Source organism: Semicossyphus pulcher, unplaced genomic scaffold, assembly GCF_022749685.1.
Source record: "Semicossyphus pulcher isolate SPU_LCO1_2020_fin unplaced genomic scaffold, fSemPul1.0.p SCAF_6, whole genome shotgun sequence".
Taxonomy (NCBI): domain Eukaryota; kingdom Metazoa; phylum Chordata; class Actinopteri; order Labriformes; family Labridae; genus Semicossyphus; species Semicossyphus pulcher.
Window position 1 is genome coordinate 15,102,233 of NW_027211737.1, and position 24,250 is coordinate 15,126,482.

The 24,250-nt window shown below is 44.0% G+C and overlaps 1 protein-coding gene across 1 annotated transcript in view; it reads right to left on the minus strand.

Moving 5' to 3' along the window:
• grid2 (glutamate receptor, ionotropic, delta 2) overlaps positions 1 to 24,250 on the minus strand; it is a 514,857-nt gene continuing 490,607 nt past the window's right edge. Inside the window, exons 15-16 of the mRNA XM_069682887.1 lie at positions 11,690 to 11,930; positions 1 to 466 (exon numbers count right to left, since the gene is read on the minus strand). Of these exons, the coding sequence (XP_069538988.1) occupies positions 8 to 466; positions 11,690 to 11,930 (700 nt within the window). The 3' untranslated portion in view covers positions 1 to 7. The remainder of the gene's footprint in view (positions 467 to 11,689; positions 11,931 to 24,250) is intronic.

The window sequence follows — 24,250 nt, forward strand, 5'->3', positions numbered from 1 at the left end:
CAACTCCTCATATAGAGGTGCCCCTGTCTGGATCGTTGCCGTATCCAAAGTTGGGTCCCGGGCCTGTGGGCTGGTATGGGATGGAGGACATTGTTTTAATAGGGCTGCGAAAGAAGCCACCATTGGGGGCCCTCTGCCTGAAAGGACCCACCCCGCCAGTCCGGTGGTCCTGGAGGCCGCCGCCGCCAACGCTACCGAAACCAGCGGAAAACCCAGCGGCGGCTTTGGCAGAGAGGCTGCGGCTGAGGGTCTGGATCTGCTCGGGGATGAAGGTGGTGGTGGTGATGTGGGTGTTGCGGAAGTCGCTGATCTGCTCGAGGGCCTGGCGCGCGGCCGGAAGCGCATCCATGTCAAGGGGCGTTAAATCGACGGAAGAGGTGGAGAACTGCTTGTGGGGGCTTTCGTCCTCGGTGCACAGGCTGTTAACCCGGCGGTGTAGGTGCTCCAGGTCGATCTCCTTATCGTCCTGCAGGTGGGGAGGGGAGGGGGAAGGAGAAGAGGACGCGGTGATGGTAAATGGTTAAAGGAAAGAGAAGTTAATGGGATTGGAGGAATATTGGAAAGAATATAAAGTGGGAAGGAAGATCCAGGTGGGAAATCCAAGGAGGATGAATACCAGGAAAACATGAGAGAGGTGCGAAGAGGAGGAGAGGGATGAATCGAGGAGAGTTGGATAAAGGTAGGAAAGGAGGTAAAGGAAAAGGAGTGATTGTGGTGTAAATAGAGGAGTAAGGAAATGGAGGGAACAATGTGTGCGTGCAGAGAGAGTATCATTTGAAAAAGAGGAAGTGGACAAAGATGAGGTGTTTTCGTATTCAACAATAAGGATGTAACCCATCCAACCAGGATAAATGAAAGGTAAGAGGCAGTGAAAGCAAGAGAAGGATGTGCAACGCACGTGATTAAATGAGGAGGACAAAGCGTGTGAACAAAAGTTGAGGTTATTGCAATAGTTCGGTGTGAGAATTAAAGTGAGGGTGACGCAAAATAAAAGCAATAAACAAATGGTCACAGGGAAACATGGATGTGACAGGAAGCAGGGAAAAAGAGAGGAGGGAAGAAATGGAGGGAGGGATAGAGAAGCACACTCTGAGCTGTGGTCAGGATATTGAAAGAGAGAAACATACACACACTTCTACAAGGTCTTTAAGGGGGTGGAATACACACTGATAACACACCGCTGTCATGCTGTGTGCTCTGCGATTCCAGGGTTATAGGTCTTTAAAATATACAATAGGAGTATAACTACAGTACTTCTCACTTGCATTGCATTCTGGCTGCCGAGTTAAAAAAATTCACATTGAGATCGACATCTCGTTTTCAAGTGAATTTTCCCCAGGCCACATACAATTCATAGCTGCAGCTATTAATGCTTATTTAACATCATATAAAGATACTTATTGAACTTTAATCAAACAGTATTTAACAGCCTTAACAATCTTAAGACAAAGCACATACATTAACTTAAACTTTAACTTACAGGATAAGGTAAATGAAACTTAACTTATCCACATAGTCTAAAGGATGGTGACACTCAGTGAGAGGTGTTTCATGCTTGTGCTGCATTAGGAGGGTGGACGGTGGTGCGGAGGAGTTTGCGATGACAGAGGTGAGGATATAGAGAGGAGAGGGCTACGGTGATAGAAGTTAGACGGGGCTTTTCCCAACAACATTTTAGATTATTGCATTGTCCACACACACATGGCAATGAGTCTCAGAGGTACAGTGAGGGAAGTGCAGGTGTCCAGTTTTGGGGGGTTTGACACTGAAAGGAAATATTGTTTGGGTTGAGTGGAACAGGGCGTCACATTAAAGACAGAGTTACTGACCGTGTCCTTCGGGTCTGGGGGGTCTGGAGGGGGCTCTGGACCTACTTTGTGTAGCTCACGGGCAGAGGGGACCAACACTGGTGCCCCCTGGTTGCCATCTAAGGGAGGGACAGTGGGAGGGAGGGGAGGAGGAGGAGTAGGGGGCGCTATTGTTTGCCGTGACACTATCATACACAGACTGAACGTTTGGAGGAGGGGGATATAACCAAGGGGGTAGAGTTGGTGTCAGATACATGAAAGGAAGTGAAAGAGAAGAGCGAATCACAAATGGTCAGTCGGCTGTCTGTGAAAGGAGACTTTGAGGGACAGGTGCGGGGGGGGAAGTGGGAGATCTTTGTGGGGAACAGTCGCAGGAGCTGGGTGCATTTTTATTACCGTGAAAGGAGGTTGTAATGTTCTTTTCCCTTTGCTTATTTTAAGGCTTACAGATCTGAACACTGACAAACGAACCTATAATTACTGATATATAAAAAGTCTGAAATGTATTGAAATATACATCTCTGATTTACAGTGTAATGCAAAGGCTTTATTTGGACAACAAAGCCATGCTCAGACACACAATGCTTCATTTTCTATTAAGAGGTTTTACAAAAATCTCTATGTTACAGAAAATAAATCAGGCTTTTAGCTGCATATATAACTTTACAGAGCTGCTAACTTGATGCCCTGGTTGCCTCTACATGGAGAGACATCGCCCTCTAATGGCAGAACGGCATCATTGCACACATAGTCAGCTGGCAACATGCCAGTGTGTATAAACGTTTTTTTAAGAGGTACATCTGCTTCCTGCGGAGAGCCCTGCTCTGACTTTGAACATCAAAGTTTGAACCCTGCTCCGTCATATCTCCTCATACATCATTTATATACCTTTACATGTCAAATAGCATCTGTCTTCAAGCATTACTAACCAATGATTCATTTTTATCCTCTATTGTATGTATAACCTTGGGGTGGGAGGTGAGGTGGTGAAGGTGGTCATTCTCATTTTGGGGGTCAGCTCGGAGGGGTTGGTGGGTTCGTAGGAGTGCTGCACGATCAGGGCGCAGGGAATGTCGCAGCATGCTGGGGGCTGGTAATGGGTGGCGGTGGGGGCAGTGGCGTTGGCGGTGTTGGGGTTCTGGTTCTGGGTCTGACCGCCCAGGGCAAGAGGGTGCTCGTTGGAGCTGTGAGGGCACGGATCGGCAGCTTGCCTGGCAGATGGGCCATCTGCCTGCGTCTGGTGCGAGTGTGTGATGTGCAGGGTGTGTGTGTGTGTGTGAGCAGAGGGGACAGGAGGAGAGAGACAGGAAGAGAGTGATGGGAGAGAGGTGTGGAGGAATTCATAAATGTGTTTTTGTGTTTGTGTGCATGCAAGTTGAGTGGGAAGATAAAAAAAAATAACAAGCCAAAAATAAATAAATAAATAAAGAAGCCAAATAGACAAACAGGCAGACACCCAGGCAGACAAACAGCAGACAGAGGAGGGATGAGTGACAGACAAGATCAGGCAGATGGGAGGATGGGAAGGTGGAGGAGAGAGAGAAGTCAATTGGAGAGACAGACGGGTGGGGGGTGAGCGAGAAGAAAGACATGGCAGTCAGTCAGCACACACAGTTAAGCAGGTCGTTCTGTGTTGTGTCCTCAGAGAGACATTCACACAGTCGTTATATACCTGGAAAGGGGAGATGTTTAAATGGCATTTTGTATTGCTCTCTCCCTCTCTCTCTCTCTCTCCCCCTCGCCCGCTACACCCCTCAACACAGAGTACTTATCTACAGAAACAAAACAAAAAGGCAATATGAGAGCTTTGAGCCACAGGGACACAGATCATTATATAGAGTTAGGACGAGGAGAGCGGCACGGACACAAACTTCACAAAGTAAAAGGTCAGCTGTTTTTAGGTGTACCGGAGAAGACGATACACGGGGGACGTGCCTGCTCCTCTCATCCTAAATCTACATGGAATACGTGAAATATCAGACATGGTCAAAACCACAGATGTTACCGTTATGGAAGAGTTCTGACAATGACAGTTTATTTTTGTCAATATATTATATTTTAGAGATGCTGTTGTTGATTGCAGTGACAGAACTCTTTCATACAAACCTCTGGTAGAACATATATAGACCAAAAAATATTCAAGCAATACAGCCACCCTCTTGTGAAGAAATGTGCCTCAGACACTTGTCTGGAAATATCTCGCCAAAATTAAGATGTCAAGATTTAGACTAGCTTCAAAAGAAGTGTTAAGATGCACCTCGATTTATCTTGCATCTTTGTTAACATACCCAGCATGAGTTCATATGCTTCTGAGCACAGTAAAAGAGCTGTAATACATTGTAGGAAATGTAGGGTTGGGATATATTTAAGATGTGTAGTGCGCTGCTGTCATAATTATATTTACATAACGTTTGGAAAATCAAAGATCCTAAGAGGGATGGGATGACTCGCAGGTAGACTGTTACAGAACCTCCCGTTACTTTGGCTGCATATCCTTGTGTTCCTTCGTAATACATTTCTCATCACAGCGACCTGCATTAGTCATCCCTGTTGCAGCGTGTGTTGTGTTTGTGCGTGTGTAAGAAGGGTAGAAAATCTTAGCAGCAAAACTGTTGACGTCGAGAAGCAGGCTCACAGATAACGATGTCCGCCATTCAACACACAACACAGAGCCAGAGCACGAACACAAACACTGACACATAGCCCACAGTCAAAGCAGTTATCAGAGCGTTACAGCGTACAGTATGAATGTAAAGGCATGTACACACATGTGCAGTATGTGGTTATGCATGTTTTTAGTATGTAGAAGAAACACAGAGACACACAGAGCTGAGAAGTATTAGAGGTTGAACAGTGGGTTTGTATGTATGCAGGAAGCATGTGTGCAGGTGGGGATGCTGTTTCGGCCACACGGTCTGATGAATGGATGTAGCCAGTCTTTGGTGATTTTCATCGAACATTTCATGTTGTGTAAGTGTCACTGAGAGGAAGATAAGTTGAGTCTTCATTGCTGAACATGAAGTGGAAACCACCAGGGCTCATGAGTCATGTTGAAAACTGAACAAATGTCGATCCTGCTTTCATGGGTTTCATGATATGGTGTGTTTGACACAAGGTGTGAGCATTCATTATGTTGAAACAAGCCTGTAATGACGGAGGAGGCGGGCTAAATGTGAGGCCATGATGATATGCATGCATGCATGTAAGAGTGCAAACTCATCGGTGTGTGTGTGTGTTACTGTAAGAGTGGTCATGTTGGGAAGGTTTGAAGTCATCTTTCAATGATGTCGGGCCTTTTGATTTTATAAAAAGAGATGATTAGTTATGTCAGTGTCCTTTTGGATATAATCCACATCTTTTAGTGTCTGTAGGTCAAAGGTGAACCCCAAAAAATAATACCAATGATTTAACTGTGCTAAATGTAGATGAATGGTTTTTAGATTTGTGATTGTTCATGTTTTAGATTAAGTCAAAGTGAGCGTTAGATAAAAAGGATGCAAGCTTATCTCTTATGTTCTAAGAAACACCAAAGTTTAAAGTGATAATCTCGAATATTTTCATTTAAATAAATGTCTGTTAAGTCACCATCACCACAATGGTGATTGAGCCTATGGCCCACTGATGAAAGCCTGCATTTGCAGTTGTACAGACTGGCTTTCTGGTGCGACTTTCACGGAAAAAATACCAAGCGGCGCCCAGTTAGTGACACATTCTCCATCACCCAGCAGTGGTTGGTCTGCCAGAGAGGGTAGGCGGAGCTAAGCGGCTGCTTTTCCGGTCTCTGCAAGTGTTGCGAGTAAACAGTAATCTACTATGGCTGAACAAACAAAGAAAAGATCGATGACTACAGATACAACTTCAAAAATAAGTGAAAATCCAAAGAAAAAGAAACAAACTCGACGCTCAGATGAAGTCAAACAGTCTGAAAAGGAAAGCGACCGTCAGCCAGGAAAATCAAGAGTTACAATTACTGTTTATCACCATAGAGATCGAAATTGAGTCTTCAAGATTACCACTTGAAGTGATTTTCACAGTCACCATGCTGGTTGAAAAGAAGTCTCTCATAATAACACACAATAACAGTGGAGAAAACTTTTTGACAGTAGCTGATACTAACCTGAATTCTCAACATAACTCTACACCAGTCTTTCAGGATGCAGTATCTCACTGTGTTGGCGTGGGGCATTGGGAGCAGAGTATTCATGCCAAGTCTGCACTCCCAATTCATACTCCTGCTGCCAATATATCTTATTAAGCCAAGTTTTCTCTGCCCACTCATAAAGGATGGGTCACCAGGCTTTCCTGTTTTATGTGAAACTTGAAAAAATGCACAGGCAGCTGCACTTTCTCTCAAGTTGTGTTAACATTCAGCGTAACAGCGAGACGGAGGCCAAAGAGTTCTTCATTTAAACTGACAGAGAGCACGACGTCTGCTGGAGTTAATTACAAGCTTTATGGTTTGCTTCACTTTATTAATTTAACTTAAGGAAGTTGGGTGACATTAAACACACCAGACTTACTCCATTGGCCATGACTAAGGCCAAATTGCACTGAGTTTCCCCCAGTCGATAAAATGCAACATATGCAATTTATCTCATTAGTTTCTTTGAAGTTGACTTAAATTTGTCTTCCTTCCTCCACTGAGTCGGGACATGCTGCAGTGGTCCCAGCTTGACTTGCGGCTGCTCTCGTCTCAGCAGCCATCTTTGCAGCTGGTCGCCCATTCGGAAAAATTCTGCACAGATGGTGATATTAGATCTGAGTATGGTATTCACTCTCTTTTTACACATATTTTCACAGGATTATTTCAGGAAGTAAGAGAACTAATCGTCAGCCAAATTTAAACACCTACAGACGAGTTGAGTGCTGTTTTTTAGATGCTGCCAGTTTAAAGGACGGGTTTGCTTGAAAGAAAGTAATCATGGGACGTGGTGATGGCCACATCTGAAAGCAAAAGTGTCCTTTATCCCCAACATCCACACTCAAATGTGGGGTTACAATGTGGCTGTCAAATACATGGGCGAGTACATCCTAAAAAGCATCCTAGTTGTTCCAACTCAAAAAGAAATAACAGTATTCATGTGGAGAATGAAAATAGTGGGCGTACTTCTTGGACTGCTGGTTCCACAAAGTTACATAAACCGTCGGATGCAGCCTCCCCGGTCGGGAAGGGGTGGTTGCCGGGGGTTTCAGGAGATGATTTGATGATCCGATGATCTGACAAGCTTTGTCTGAAGCGTACAGACCCTTTGTGGTTCAGCGGTTACTCTGAGCAAACCCTGAGCCAAACCAACGCCAATCAATAGGCCAATGCTTTGATACGGTGGATGGGGTCAACTATCAAAAACGTCCACGGCTGACTGAGCCGCCTTCATCTTCACATGGAAGCACTGAAGTGGCTATTAGTTTGTAATAAACTTGGATATCCCATTGATTTGCTCCCACTGCTCTACTGGTGCCTTGTTATGAAGTAACAAGTCCACCATCTTTATGTGACTTCTACATCAGTTATTGTCTTTTTCATATGACAGTAGTTACCTCATTCCTTAATGTGCAGAACCTTGAACAAGATCGACAAAGAAAATCAAAGACCATCACCGTTTAACTCCCTGCTGTCCCCCTCCTGTTCACTACTGCGACTCCTCTCCTGCGCTCAGCCAGGGGCTGATTCCACCGGCTGTTCTTAGTAGCTAATAAAGATGGTGGGTGGGGGGGGGTGGATGTTTGTGTGTTGCAGCTGAACCACACTGTGCTTAACATGACTTTGGGTTGAACCAAAGGTTTAGTGTCTTTGTAGCTGCTCGGTGGTGAACATGACTACTGATCTGAATGACAGATTAAAGCTGGGGACTGAGCAGGGGGCTGCAGTAGGGGGTATGTGGGGCGTGTGTTGGTGTGTGTACTGAGGTAAAAAAAAAATTATTGATGTCTGATCAAAACAAACGGAACATGGAAGGCAGTTGGGTGCTAATGTTGCATGTGTTACAACATATAATTTTGGTGTAAAGATGTTTTGATACCATTTTTTCCTTCCTGATACCCAGGCCTAATATTGGCCAATACTGAGTACGCCTCCAATATACTGGTGGAAAAACACTGATTGCTGACATTTTGAGCAACATTACACTCTCCGCTAGTACCTGATTGTCATTATTTGTTACAGTTAAGTTGATGATTTACCTGAAAAAGATAAATTTTTGGGGGGAACACTTAGTTATGGCATCAGATCAGTGTGTTGACATACTTGCCGATACCCAGTACAACATTGGAGGCCAATACCGATACTGTTATTCGTATCGGAGCAGATATTATGTGTATTAGGCTAAGTTTAAGCTATGTATTTCATTCTGTGATACCTGTGGAGTAGCTTAGCATAATTAACAGTTTAAAAAACTCCTCATTTTTCTCACACTGATGCTCTGTGCAGGCCCTCATACAGCCCATGCCTGAAACGACTCGGTCAGCTCTGTCCCTTTAAGAAACCCCGCCCCTACAAGCCTACTTTCTTCTGATTGGCCAGCTCTCCGAAGGCGGCTGTGATATCACAAAGTGCAGCACGTAGAAAAAACTGCGTGAAACCTGCCATTCACAGCAGCCTGCAGACCGAGGTGAGAAGCCTGGGGATTACTCCGAGATACTTTTACCTACAGATTTGAAACTTCCCCCACGTTTAGTCTGGACATCCAACATTGCAACATCATGTATATGTCTTAAATGTGAAACAGCACAACTCTTTAAAATGTGCTAGTGGTAGGAATTTGGTTTCACCTGACCGGGCCCCAGAATAGGTGGCTGGGTTTCTTCTTATTCAAAGCTTAGACGGTGACTTCACCGAGAGGTATACAATCAGTTTCAGAGGATCTTTGCAGGATGGGTTGTAGCACCAATAGTAAATATTTGATATACGTTATTTACCAAAGGAATTAGATGGTGCAGCATAAAATTATGGCAGCAATATTTAAAAGACTAAATTAGGCTTGAGCAGATCGAACTGCATTTAACCGACTGTTGAGCATGTTGCTCTTGCACGCAGCAAATTGACTGATATAGTAGGAGTCTGTATTTGACTTTACGCCTCCTGCTAGTGTATACACTTAAATCCCAGAAGGTCTGGCCTGAATTGAACTCATTTTCTAAAGAGGAATGAGGCATGCACATGGAGTGCAAGTCAAATTAAACAATTAAACAAATCAATGAGCCAGCAGCCCAAATGAAAAGTGATAAAGAGGACAAATCATTTGCCTCTGTTGATCAGTTGCTACACTTGCAGTTGGTGTATTGGGCTGCTGTAAACAAAGCTGACAAGTAGGCTGTGTGCAATACGTGATCGCAGAGGCACATCAGTCAAGTCACAAAGCACCTATTCGCCTGCAATAAAACAAAGAGTCTAATTGTGTTTGTTGTATTTACACATGTATTTCAATCTGTCATGTCAAACGACATAACCACAACTCAAGTCACTTCATTACGATCCCTCAGGACGGCTAAATTATGACCTCAGAAAGCCAGAACTTACAGTGATGTAGAGATGCAGTAATTTGTGATGACACGCCGATGTTTGACCAGGAGCTGCTCATTTAATCACTTGGAACCAGTGGCTCATGGAGTTTTAATGTCGAAACTTTCCTCTAAATTACTTTCCAGATGATTGGTGTTATCGGCCTTTTATCGTGAAAAGTAACCTGATCTGACACTAAATCATCCCGCGTATGGTCGCAATTTCCATTCCCATCTTTTTGTCATCTTTTCTAATTTATTCTTGGTGGAACTTTAAATTAGCATGACACCAAGGATTAAGGAGACGGAGCAGGCTTCTATTACTGGTTTCTGGTAGTCGCACTCATACAGAGATGCTCACTTAGACAGTCCTGATAGTGTAATGGTGATCTTTTTTGTCCCCATTACAGCCCATTTTGATATCCAGGAAACAATACCCACAATCCACTGTGGTAGAGCACGCAAAATGTCTACTTCTGATTGATAGTAAATAGATTTTATATTCCTAAGGACTGGAAGATGAAAGATAATAAAGGAAAGCATTCTGTTTAAATCCATAAGTTAACCTTACCACTTCTTTATCAAGCGGCTCCCTCAGAAGGGAGAAAGCAATTGCTTGGAGCTGAAGTAATTTACCTGATGGCAAAAACACTTTCTGCTAAAATTAATCTGTGCTGCTCCGCGCCTCAGTCTAATTTGTTACCAACACATAAATAATTGACTTTAAACCAAAAGAGAAAATATTATTTCACACGTAATTACATTTCTTTCACTTCATCAGCGGCACGTTTCGCATCCCAAATTTGAGGCACTTTCCTGCAATTTCACAGTTTTGATTAAAGTTCCTCCCCCTGTGTTTTGGTTCACGTAGCAGTGGGCACAGGAGGTGACGAGGTGGGTCGCATTTGGAAGATGAGTTAGAAGTTGTCAAATCCTTTTGGGGACAGAAGAGGCAGCGAAATAGAGAGTTTGCAGTCTGTTATACGGGCCTGAAGTCGTGTAATTCAAATGCATTCATAAAAAAGCAAATAAACATGCTGCCATTTGGGGTTTCCTTTGAAGATGTTACCTTTCTTCTTTATGCAAACAGAACAGTCTGCAGGCTTTCTACTAAAGGGAGGCTGTTGCCAGAGTCACTCTGATTGTCTCAAATGATATCCCTGCTGAGGTGATCAGGCGCACAGAGGCTGATTGGATATTTCACAGGAGGCTGCTGCTAATTTACAAGGTGGAGTGTTGCCACTGTTTTGGAGAGAACGCCGGAATAAATATCCGTGTTGAATACTGTGAGTCAGTGTTTTGGTCAAGGCACGGTGCGGCGTTCCAGCAGGCCCCCGGGCTGTTTGTGCATCCTGCCAGTGTCCTCTTTTTCAGAAGCGTTTGATTACCCTTTTGACAGTGAGGCGTTCGCCTAATTTTAAGCTAATCATCAGCACCAAAATAGAATAAATACAACATAAAAATAGGTGAGATCATGCAGGAAACCAGCAGTAGAAAAGTTCTGAATATATTCCCTTGCCAATAGAGTAAATATTTTAAATATATAGCCACTTGATTTGTCCATATAGGCTGTTACTGTGCGTTGTCAGGGAGTACAGAGATGTGGGAATGCTGTGGGTACAGTTTAAACCTAGTATTTGGGACCGAATATATACCTGTGATTACATGCAGCTACATAAACTCTTTCATAATACCTTAACCGTCTCAGTATGGGTGTAAAATGTGAGTATTTGTGTCACCGAGCAATCTTATACTACATTATAGTTAGTGTTAAGTATTTGTAGCACTTTAGATCAACTTATGACTAAAAAAAACACATGAGAAATTTGATAATTTGATGGTTCAGGAATAATTAGAAGTGTTAACATGACAGGATGTTTTAAAGCTGATGCTACTGTTTGACTTGTCGCACCCTTCCCTCATACGTACAGTACATATATATATATATATATATATATACATACAAAAAAGACTGCAAGACTACAAGATCAACACCTGTTATATCACTGGAGATGTAATATAACACCTCCAGGATTCTTTCTCACACAATGAGCAGAGGCTTTGTAACAACCACAGTTGAACCCTGCGCTGTCGGGATGGATGGTGCTGCTGATTTTACCTACGTGCAAATTTTGTTCAGGGAAAAGTTGTATAGTGAACAGGAGAGGTTTTCTAATGTTATAAGGAAGACTCATCTCTTTTTATAAGATCCTGACGACACTTTGTATGCAGTAACTCTGCCCTCTTTCACCACCTGAATGCTAACACTAAATGCATCATCTATCTTTTATTTGTCTTTTCCTTTCTTTCTGGGATCTATTGTAGACCCTTTACCCCTCTCTGAACAATCGTTAGTCCTGTCAATCACCCATCCATCCCCATACCTCCTTGGAGGGGACCCTGGATCCCTTCCTTCTTGACCACCAGCTCTCCACCATGGCAATGAGGCAGGAGAGCACCACACCGGCCGCAAGGACGCAGAAAACGCCCGCAAAGCTGTGGATGTCCAGAGCGTTGCCTCGCTGTCGTGTCTGCACTGAGCTGTAGAGGTCACAGGGGCTGTCCTTGGGCCACCACTTTAGTTTCAGTATGTCCATGTCCCCGTTCTGCTGGAGCTCCAGGATTCTGGGATGAAGGCAGGAGAGACAGACATGTAAGTAAGAAAATATTGCATCTCTACGGATCAGAATAAGGACGGTTATTGTGAATAAAAATGATGTCTGAGTGCTATTTTAATAATAGAATCAAAATGCTTCAAAACAATCATTTGCTCAGACCCTGACAGCACTGCAGCTTCCTCTGCAGTTGCTGTAGCCCCGCTCTCCCATTTGAGGGCAGTGTTAGCCAGTGAAAACCCCTCCCTGATGCCTGACAACCATATTGGGCTGTCAAACTCATTATGGGTAACATTAATATGTTTTGCAGCATAGCGCAAGTACACTGCCACAATGTCATTATGCAGCCTAGCTTTAGTCCCACGATTGATGGCTTCAGAGAGGATACAGCTCAGAGGTTGATGGGGTCCCTCTGTTAGCCTTCAGCTTATTATTTAACTGGGTCGTTCGTTTTGGTTTGGAGGAGAGCTGCACACACACAGACAGACAGGCGCACAGAGGCTGTGTAAGCATCCGGGCTTGATATTTAACAGGCGCTGTGGCATGGAGGAGAAAGGGGCGCAGGGAAAAGGAGAGACAAAGAGGAAGACGGCAATGAGGGAACGTGTGCGCATGCGTTTTTAGACTTTTACCACCCTCAAAGGCAAACACTAAGATGCAAAAAAATACCTCCCATAGAAAAGCGAATCCACCACACTGATTGGCACCAGCAAGGTACATGAAATTATAAATCACAAACTTGACTTCATGCATGTCCGAGCAGACATAAACAGGATTCCTACATGTGTACATAGAGACAGATGTTTGCAATTACGTGCACAACTTCCTGGGGGCCGACGCCTCGCTGCAATTTCAATGACAGCACGCTGACATGAACGACAGTGCCTGTCTCTCATCTTCGTTTCTGCTCAAGCGGAATACACAAAACGGACTGAAATCAATCAAGAAATGCAAATGAGCCCCGGAGATGGTTTACATAATTAATTATATCCACAATAGCCAAAGAAACACGGCTCACTTCAATGTACATCAGCTCAGAACGTTGCTGTACAAGCACATCGCTCTTATTTAAGGGACGCTCTCTGAACGCTTCCTGGTGGCGCTCGGGGACGACAGGGTTAAAATGCCTGCTGTGGCTGGAGGGAACGGGAGCGGATACAAAGAGAAGGAAAAGAGAGGCCGGAAAAAAAACTAATTTGAGCAGCAAATCCACCAACAGTCATTCTAATAAGACATCATGTCCACCAACTGCGGGCTTGATTGTGGGATTGTCTGGCTCAGATCAGTGCAGATTATCGCCAACATTAGATACGACTTTGTGTAGACAACATACAATATTGACTCAAAACAAATGAAATCGAACTGATTTGCAACAGTGTCGAGCATTAGACGCGTAGTAGCAGCAGCAGCTCTGGCCTAGTTGTACGCCCTGGTTATTATTATTACTCCACTGGCATGAAGACGAGGTAGAAATCCCTCATCACACATCAACGCTGCCTCGGTTCTTTTGTAGTAGTGCGATGGGCCCTGCTCCATTTTCTTTCAAGCATGTTGCTTTTGGACTGTGTTATTATACCGTCTCACACTTGTGCCTGTGAAATTGCTCCATGCTTGACCACTCCTTGCACCCTCTCAGAGCGCCAGTAAATGCTGATTGCTGGAGGGGCAGCAGCGCTAAAACACCACCCTGTTGCAGGCAGTGCACACTGTTGATCTGCAGCTAACATTCAGTTTCTGATCTGAACTTTGTGTTAAATGAAGATTAAAAAAGGCACCCTTACAAGTTTGTTCAACACTGATGACAGTATAAAAGGAAAATTAAAGTTAAAACAAGCTTTTCCCCGTGTGCCTTTCATACAGTTCTGACCTTTTCCTCTGTCACCAACAGATGCTTCACACGCAAAAAAACAAACAAGCCGGCGCGCTCTGGCAGACGGCTTCAGAGAAAGACGGATTACACGGAGGCTAATGAGACGGGAAAAAAGAGCCGCAGCACCTATCAAAGAAGCCGAAGCAATGTTTTGTCAGAAAATCTTATGATTTTTTTAAACTTGGAATTGAGCCAACGTCTAAAGATTTCTTGTCTGACATGATGTCTTTTCATGTCTATCAGAGGAAGCGGCTCGCTTTATGTCTGTAGCTGCCGTCTGTTCTGTTTGCTCGTGAGTCGACTCTTCTCGTGTTGCAAATGTCACTTCGTGCAGGTTTTTGTGTGGCACTCAAGGCAGCAGGCAGTGACATTTTCTTGTTTCATCTACCTGAACACCTGTGAATACAATTTCTGGGGACGGTAAATGCCTTTGTGACAAAATCGTACAAAAGATGTTTACTGCTGACCTTTGAGGGAAAGCAAATAAACAGTGGGAAAGGTAATGAACATTCCTCTCCTTCAGAGGGAAACAGCGATGCCACCTGAATAAAATCGTCCAGCAGAAAGCCACACTTTATTTTAGTTTTGAGGTTACCGGCTCTTTCTTTAATCGCAAGATCAATGTTCAGTTTCATCCTGAAATATTAATTCAAAGACTCACTAAATGCCAGCTTTCTCCTCTCAAATCCTCAACAATCAAAAGGATGCCAGAAAAAACAACAAAGAACGGCTAAAATTCTTACTCTGAAACTTGATCAAAGATCAAACAGATCAAAACAAAGGGAGAAAAAAAACATTTCAAAAGCAGACTTTGATCAGAGGAATTAGGATATGACTAAGCTGTATGTAACTTTGATGGAGGACGGAGCAGAACAGATTTGAAATTCAGGACAGAGTGCTTCCTCTCTCCCCTCTATTACGACCCTGTCTGCCCATGGAGCTCATCATCTATCATTCGGCACTAATTGGCCTATCAGAGTTATGCAAAAGCTGCTTCCCAGATAGGCCCTTGAATCAAACGCTAATGCTGACAGGCACTCATGAGAACACACACGCACGTACACACATAATAGCTGCATTTACATTTACCTTACATTTATCTCATTGAGGTTAAGCTGCTTTAATCCTGCCTGCAAACAGGCTACAAAATACACTGACATGACTTTCAAATCGTGGAGAATAGAAGAGAAGTAGATGGAAATGATGGCCAGGCTGGTGATATTATGCTGACATATTTCTTCAGCATACGGGAGAAGCAGTCGGAGTTTGGACAGATGGCGCAAATCAAACGTGAAGAGGAAGATGTTTACATGTGACACAACAGGGCCCTTTTCAATATGACAGCAATCAACACATAGGCCGACTAACTTAGAAAAGTTTTAGCTTGTCTGAGGAAGTCTGTATTTAATGCGTAAAGTGATAATCTTGAAGGTTTTTATTTAAATAAATGGCTGTTAAGTCACTATCTATCGCTGAATGAGGTAACACGATGGTGATTGAGCCTATGGCCGACTGATGAAAGAAAATCACAAGCGGTGCACAGTTATACCCCTTTCCCACTGAAATTTAGCGCGTTGACGCTAGTTTTTCAGACCTGTGAAGACCAGCTTATAGATGCAGATTGTCTGTTTTCCCATTGCCAGTGAAGTATACTCCTGTCGGTCTCTTTTCTGCTGCGTCACCGTCTGACGTCACAAACGCGCCGGAGACAGGGTTGGTCAAGATGTTAGGGTGGTTAGGTCTTTATTGTATCTCTTACTCATTCAGTCTGTTTATCAAACTCAGCGCCGACGAATTTGGAACGATGTTCGCGCGCTGCTCGGACAGAGACGGGCGGAACTTGTAGCTTGATGACAAGGAGTCGCAGAAGTTACCAACGGAGCATAGCATCGCACCGGGAAGGGGGCGGAGATTAGCGTGTTGACACAGGTTTTGTGTTCCCACCAAACCTGATCGGAGCCGAGGCGATAATTACCTGGGTCCACTGCAGAGTCATTTGACCCGGGTCTGAATGCAGATTGTAACCTTTCTCACTAAGCAAAAAAGCCGAGTGTTAGTGTGTTTTTTGACCAATGGGAAAACAGCTTTAGTGACATGTTTTCCATCACCCAGCAGTGGTTGGTCTGCCAGAGAGGGTAGGCGGAGCTAAGCGGCTGCTTTTCCGGTCTCTGCAAATGTTGCGAGTAAACAGTAATCTACTATGGCTGAACAAAGAAAGAAAAGATGACTACGGATACAACTTCAAAAATAAGTAAAAATCCAGAGAAAAAGAAACAAATTTGACGCTCAGATGAAGCAAACAACTCCAGTTACAACCGGAGCCAACCGTGGACGTCACACATGCAAGTGTGCTCCCGCAATTACCGTTTATCGCCATAGGTGCCGCCATAGAGAACGAAACTGAGACAACTTTAAATGATCAGTCAAAAAAGCTTGATCAGAAGTCTGCACATAAGCAAAAATCTTTAAGCAACAAGCCTAGCAGAGATCTATGTTAACCAGCAGCAGCTACCAGGTAAGGAAACTTTGTGAGATGATCATATTTTAACACAAACACACACCCCACACCGTTCTCCATTTATCTCCATTCTGTGGCTGACAGGCAGGATTAAAGGCCACTGTGAGCTGCCTGACAAAAACACGGGTTGAGTCAAAGGTTTCCCGCAGAACACCATCTGTCTGGATCTCTAATTTGTCTGTTGCTGCCTCACCAAAAGAAATACCTCTTCCTCCGAACACAGAACACACCAAGATCAATTTGCCTGTGCACACACACACGTACTGTATACATGCAAAAACACAGTTAGAAATAAAGCACTAAAGGCCCGCTCACACTCTTAAAATACACTCGGTACGCACGGTTTGCTCAGAAACAATGACAAAGTGACATAATGAGAGCTAGGAGGAGCTAATTAAAGTGGGTGTATGTGTTTCAGTCTTTACGTCCTCATGAAAGATCCACTACATTACACCGAGTTTGATGGAGTTCAGGGAGAAATCTGCCAGCTAATTTATTTCCTCGCAGCAGCGCTCCTCTGCTTACAGTCTCCCTTAACTTTTTTCGGTTTACTTTAACTCTGAATATGTAGAATATGGAACTGAGAGTGTGTGTGTGTACACTTTATTGTATTTTTTTCCTTCCTTCAGGGGCTGTTAGTGTTTTTGGCTCGAGGCGTCGTCAGTCAGCACAGTTCCGCCTGAGGTATCAGGAAATAGATCGCTTTAATCACTAAAAATAGCCTCTGCCATACATCATAGCAGACTGAAGAGGAAGTACATGCATGTATTAGTGTCATTATATCATACAAAGAGTGCTGTGTTAATGTCAACTGCATGTTAACATGTAATTAAATGCTTGATTGTCGGCTAAAATGTGCGTTACATGCGAGGGCTTCACTGTCAGATGGAGGCACGAGGGGAGTGAGAAGGTGAGATGTAATTACAGAACAAGTGTCGTTCATGTCCATCAGGCTGCCGTGTGTGTGTGTGTGTGTGTGTGTGTGTGCACAGCAGGACTATATGTGTGTTTGCCTTTGTAGCAGTGTTTTATAACATTACATGGTGTTTGCATGCGTGCATCCTCCTGCGTCTGTGTGCACGTCCATGAAACAGCTGTTGTGCTGCAACATGCATTATCACTGTGTGTGTGTGTGTGTGTGTAACGTGTTATCACCTTGCTTTAGTATGGTTGTCTTTGACCAGGGAGATCTGATGACTTTAACACTCCCACTGGCTGTTAAAGCAAATGAGCAAGGTTTTTTTTTGCCCGTGTGGTTGGGGGTAACTGTTGTGTGCCGCTTCATATGTGTGTGTAAGTGTGTTTGTCTGTGTGTGTGTGCGCTCTGTGTCTGCCTCCTCATTCTCTCCGCAGTGGCCGTTACTGCGTGGACTAGATGTTGCCATGGCAACTCTATGGCAGCAGCCTTGATGGTGGGATGATCACACATTATTAGTTGAGTCTAGCTGGAAAAAAGAGAACAGCGCAGTGATTGGGGTAAGGGAGCAAAGGACGGAGGACTTCGAGAAAAGGAAGAGGGGACGAACAGGAAACTGAGACACATGAGAGAATTTGTCAGGTGACAAAACTCATTCGAGGTAGAACGTTATACTGACATCAAACGCTGGGAGAGAGAGAGAACGGGAACACCATAAATAGGTATGGTGGCACTTTTGCAGCAGAACAAATGTCACTTATTAGTGTTGTTAATGTCAGTGTTCGTAGGATGCTGTTTTATGCATTTAGATGTTTTTAATTATAATCTTTTGCTAGTTTTGACCATAATTGAGCAGATTGTTGCCTTTAATGACTCCAGCTGTATTTTACACGCGTGTGAATGAATCATGTCCCCCCACAGTGTGAGTCATTAAAGGGTTGTCATTGAGAAGAGCCACTTCCTGTCTCTTTTCCTGAACAAGTTGGTACAATATGAATGTTCACATCGTGGAAAGCCACGAAAGACAAGGACATGAACTAATAATGTGGTTTCATTTGATGTTTTTTCTTTTATACGGAGAAACACTCAAGTTTGCAGTCAGGTTGTTGGACTAATTTGAGTTTAAGACCTTCAGAATGAGGACATTTAGATTTACCAAAGAGCTGTTTGAGAAAAAGGATTTGTAGTTTTTGGTTAAAGTAATAATCTCAGAGATTTTCATTTGAATAAATGTTAAGTCACTGTCTATGTCCAAATGAGGTAACACAATGGTGATTGAGCCTATGGCCCGCTGATGAAAGCCATTGCATTTGCAGTATTACAGACTGGTTGTCTGGTGGTGGAATTTGCGAAAAAAATCACAAGCAGCGCCCAGTAAGTGACGCGTTTTCCATCACCCAGCAGTGGTTGGTCTGCCAGAGAGGGCAGGCGGAGCTAAGCGGCTGCTTTTCCGGTCTCTGCAAGTGTTGCGAGTAAACAGTAATCTACTATTGCTGAACAAACAAAGAAAAGATCGATGACCACAGATACAACTTCAAAAATAAGTGAAAATCCAAAGAAAAAGAAACAAACTCGACGCTCAGATGAAGGCAAACAGTCTAAAAAGGAAAGCGACAGTCAGCGAGGAAAAGTTACAACCGGAGCCAACCGTGGACGTCACACATGCAACACTGTCTGGATATCGAGGAAGTGTGCTCCCGTAATTACTGTTTATTGCCACAGGTGCTGCCAAAGAAAATGAAACTTCATGTCATTGAGGGTCCTCACAAGTATAAAAGTGCAAACGTGGTAAATGGACTGCACTTACAGATGACTTTTCTAGACTTTTCGACCACTCAAAGCTGCTTTTACACGACATGTCACATTCACCCATTCACACACACATACACACACTGAGGGCAGAGGCTGCCAACAGTCCAACTGTCAACCAGTCATCGCTGTTCAGTGTCTTCGGCATGTAGACTGAGTGAGCTGGGGATTGATCCTCCGACCTTCCGATTGAATGGCGACCAACTCTACCACAGCCACAGCCGCTCCCATGTGTGAGCAGATGCACAAACTAATGAGAATCATATTAGAAGCAGAATGCAGCATTTTTGGAGTCAAAAAAAGTGAATCAAGCGTTTTTCAGCCTTTCCATTGCCAAATTTGAAATTGCATTTCATGACTTTAAATCTGAGTAATTCCTTCCAACCAAATAACAATGCATCCTGTTTAAATGTGAAAAACAGGGACACACTGTACCTCTATAGTATTCCCTTAAAATGGGGCTTTTAGGAGTTCATCTGACTTCATTTGACAGGAACATCTATTTGTAACAGGTTTAATGAGCAGCCCCTAATGTTATAAATGATATCCCTACTGGAGTGAATATGCTCTGTTAAGAGATCCCACACTGTGAAGCTGCACCACTGCCGGGCTGTGTGGAGCGTCTCTAACTCAAATGGATGGCGGGGCTGCTCTAAACAGAGACTCCAGCGTTACAGAGTGAGTTTTGGAAGCGTGTTATCTCAGCACCTGGCAAACTGATCGTTGAGTCATTGGTATTGATCAGCTCGCCTATCACCCCCCTTCTAGATATATTATGGCTATTTTCTGCTATGGGGCTATAAAAATCTCACTTATAGCGCCTTTAAATGCTTTGTAACTCCATATATTGTGTTGATTCTGCAGTCTTCCCTTCGACCATCCATAAGGCGCCTATAAATGCAGGCTATGTCCCACGCTGCTGCTGTTTTACTGCAGCTGTAGCCAGTTTAAAATGCAGAGAGGTGTGGGTTAGATGATCAAGCACATTTTGAAACAGTTCAGGACTGACTAGATTAACCTCTTCACTGTTTTCTGAAAGAGGCGTTCAGGGACAGTGCGTCATTATGGCGCACAGAGGAACAGTGTATGTCAGTGAACTGAATATGCCTGCAGCAACTACAAAAGCCTGCCTCTTTTTTTAAATGAATATTCCTCTCCCCTCACCTCTGTAGCACACATTTTTAGGTTGGAGGCAGTGAAAAGTGGAAGTTGCAGAGAGGTGAGAGGTGTAGAAGGAACATGTAGACGGAAAGAGAAGACGCGTGAGGGAGTCAGAGAATACGGCAAGATGGAAAATTGAGTGAGAAAATCCTGGCGGCGTGTTCCATTTGGATGGATGACTGACAGGAAAATCAAAAGAGTAGCGCTGGTCAGAAAGCAGCAAGAGGAGACGAGATCTAGGGAGGAGTAAAACACAAAAGGATGAGATGAGTGAGCAGGAGAGGAACGTCGAATGGAATAAGAAGAAGAAGGGGAGATGAAAGGCTGAGGTGTTCTGATAAAATGCGTTTGTTGCTCTGCTGGCTGTCAGCTCCGTAAATGAGGAGAACACGGGGTTGACAGCTCAGTTACTAGCTTTACACAAAGCATGCAGCATCAGCGATCTTAGGGTGTCTCACTGGTGTTAGCCTCAGTGGGAAACATGATGGAGAACAATGTTCTTTTAAGATGTTTCCCTGTGGTTCTCAGGACCGGAGGGTCAGGAAAGTTGAACATGTCGCTGTCACGAGTCCAAGCAGGTCGTAGGAAATATGAGATTTGTTTTGGGTTATATGCGTGTCAAAGTCTGCTGCAGGTATTTTAATCACTTTGGGTAGGTTAAAGTGACACAGCGATTTGGGAGGCCCGCCTGAATTTAGAGAGCTGGTCAAGCACCGATGTCAGCAAACAAGCCGCTGAAGTATCCTCAGATGCTGAATCACCAAAAGGTCTGCGTTAGACGATGGGGAATCAATAAAGCATCAGATTAATATCATTACACCCCGTTACATTTTGCTGTGTGACCTGCTGCAAGGAAAAAAGCTAAATCTGTCCGACACAAAGAGACTCTTACAAACTCACCTGTGCTGCAGTCACTTAGTTTATCTGCTCAAATCAGTTTAACGCTTTTGTAAGCAGTGACTGCCCGGTGTTAGTGAGGAGCAGAGCGACTGGGCAGCATCGACCCAGTCAGTGAAGTGCACCTGCTCCCTATCTTTCTCTCCTTCTGTTTCAGTAACATAAAAGAGACTGAAGCAAACTGACCACAGCCAACCGTCAATACGACGTCTAAAGAGTCTGTTTATTCAACCACAGACTGCAGGAGGCACAGAGAATATTATTCCAGCTGTGGCGGTGCCTATTTCAGTTTATATGGATGCCAAATATAAAAAGAGTCAGCAACACAAGTCCCTCCGGTGACCTTCCCAGCCGTTCACATGGTGCTTTCACTGCCTCGTTTTAGTGGCAGAGGAAACATGCTGGCCTCTATCTCGCAGTCACAGTGTGTACAACCTGGTTGGAAACTGAGGGAATTTGCTGATTTTCTAAAGCTGTGTGCACATTAAAGAGGAACAGGCAGGATTTTAACTGTAGCAGACACATTCTGTTGCACTGTCTGAGGCTTCCTGATAATTTTTAACATGTTGGTTTTCTCAGACGCGGATCTGCAACACTGGCTGAGGGTTTTTAGAGCCGTAGTTGGTTATTGTCAACATACACCTGTGAGCTATAACATTATGACCACCTGCCTAATATTGTGTAGGACCCTGACCCGTCGAGGCATAGACTCCACTAGACCCTCTGAAGGTGTGCTGAGGTATCTGGCACCGAGACATCAGCAGCAGATCCTTTAAGTCCTGCAAGTTGCGAGGTGGGGCCTCCATGGATTGGACTTGTTTGTCCAGCACATCCCACAGATGCTCGATGGATCGATTGGAAGTCAACACCTTGAACTCGTCGTCGTATTCCTCAAATCATTCCTGAACCATTTATGCAGACTGGCAGGGCACATTATCCTGCTGAAAGAGGCCACTGCCATTAGGGAATACCGTTTCCATGAAGGGGTGTACTAGATCTGCAACAATGTTTAGGTAGGTGGTACGTGTCAAAGTAACATCCACATGAATGGCAGGACCCAATGTTTCCCAGCAGAACACTGCCTAAAGCATCACACTGCTTCAGCCGGCTCGCCTTCTTCTCATAGTGCAGCCTGGTGCCATGTCTTCCAAAGGTAAGCGACGTACATGCACCAGGCCATCCACATAAGAAAGTGTGTTTCATCAGACCAGGCCACCTTCTTCCATTGCTCCGTGGTCCAGTTCTCCTCACAAAGCAAAACAGCAAATTAAAGCAAAACATTCTTGTATTGCATTTCTGTCCAGGCAAGTGTTTACTGTAAGCACCAATACTTAAGACGAGAAAGGAGTGAACCCACTGAGAGTAACCTTATACTGGAGGTGTGATCCACATATCTGGCCCTGCAGGGAGGCTAACCCAACAGGCATGATTTTCCAAACAGCAAAGGGACACCAGTGCAAACATGGAAACGCCACAGGCAAGGTCAATGTTCCACCACTGGAAAACCTCACTGTGAAACACCAGTGTTACTGCCTGTGCCACCATCTTGCCCTTTCAATTAACACTGTGTTATTATATGGAAAGAATGGGGTGAAAGGTCATTTAGCCCATGAGCCCTCGGTCTCATAAGTAAAGTTTGCTGTGCTTAATTATTCCAATTAGCGCTCTCAGGGTTCAATGTCATACACTCTGTCAACAAAGTTTTCAATGAAGCATCATTAAGCAACAGTGTGGGGGTGAACTGGAACAGATTATCAAGCTGAACTATGATAAACAACGCGCAGAAGTCAAACAGTCATTAACCATCATTAACACATCGAGAGAGAGAGGGTTACAGAGAGAGAGAGAGAGAGAGAGAGAGAGAGAGAGAGAGACGCCCTCATTAATTGTGATTAATAGAGATTTAATGAATGCACTAAGTGTGTGGGCTGGGTTTCACTGTGATAGATTAGGAGGAGAGTGACAGCTTTTGAGTGAGCATGCTTAGCAACAGCGGATTGACACATGTCATTAAATACATTTCGTGTCATGTGGAACGATGTCACTGCTGTTCTTTCTGTGTTCCCCACATGGTACATGAAGCAGCGGCCCAGTGTGCAGGAAACATGATGCAGTGCCCTTTAGGGTGCCCTTTCAGAAATGTGGCACAGTTATAGCTTAATATAGTTATAGTTAATTGTTTCCTTACAGAGGTGTAGTTAAATCTGTGTCACATGAAAAACATCTCAGACACGACAGGCTTCTTTAGCAATAAAAGCATCGCGACTTTCTGCATCCACCTCGTACAGCTGGTGCCCTTTATATGTTTTAGCGCCCCTGCCTCTCAGACAGCCTAAGACCACCCCTGCTAGCCATACACCCATGGAGAAAATGCATTATTTCTCCCCCCATGGATAGTGATTTCCATGCATTGGAAAGTGAGGGCTCCAGAGCCTGCAGCTTAACTTCAGCTCTCAGTGTGAATGAGAGTGCATGTATGATGGAGAGGGGGAGACAGTCAATAGAATAACTAGCTTTTTAGCTTTTAGCCTCTTTAGCAGGAGCCTTATATTGATTATGTGTGCAGCTCACGGTGTCATGGCTTCACTAAGTGTAATTCGTTTTTTCAATCTAACTGATTTTAAAACATCGAAGGGTTTTTGGTGCAGGAATTTCTGCGTTTGTCACTTGTGTTGCATGTCTTGTGTTCCACTCAGCTTTTGAGGCCTTTTTTTCTTTCCCATAGGATCAAAATGAAAATCTGGATTTGGAGCTACAGCATGAAATAGAAATGGTAAATACAATAATTCTACTAAGACGACGAAACAGAGGCAGAGAGAAAGAGAGAGAGAGAGAGAGAGAGAGAGAGAGAGAGAGAGAGAGAGAGAGAGTAGTTGAAGGAATAAACAGAAAAAATGCCAATACTCAAGTCAATACATTCCTTGCTCCGTGGGGTCCCTAAAAGCAGCACAGCCAGTGAAGCTAAAAGTCAGTTTTCCCACTGAGGATTTTGAACTTCGTCAAACTTTTCTCAACAAAATGTGTTTTTTTCCCCCCCACTGTAGTTCCAGGACTTCCTTAAATACAGCACAACATATATGCTGTGTTAGCGAGCTATGGTTGCTCTAGGCTACTTCATTACTGAACACAGAGTGTGGGCGATCAGGCTTCATTGTACCG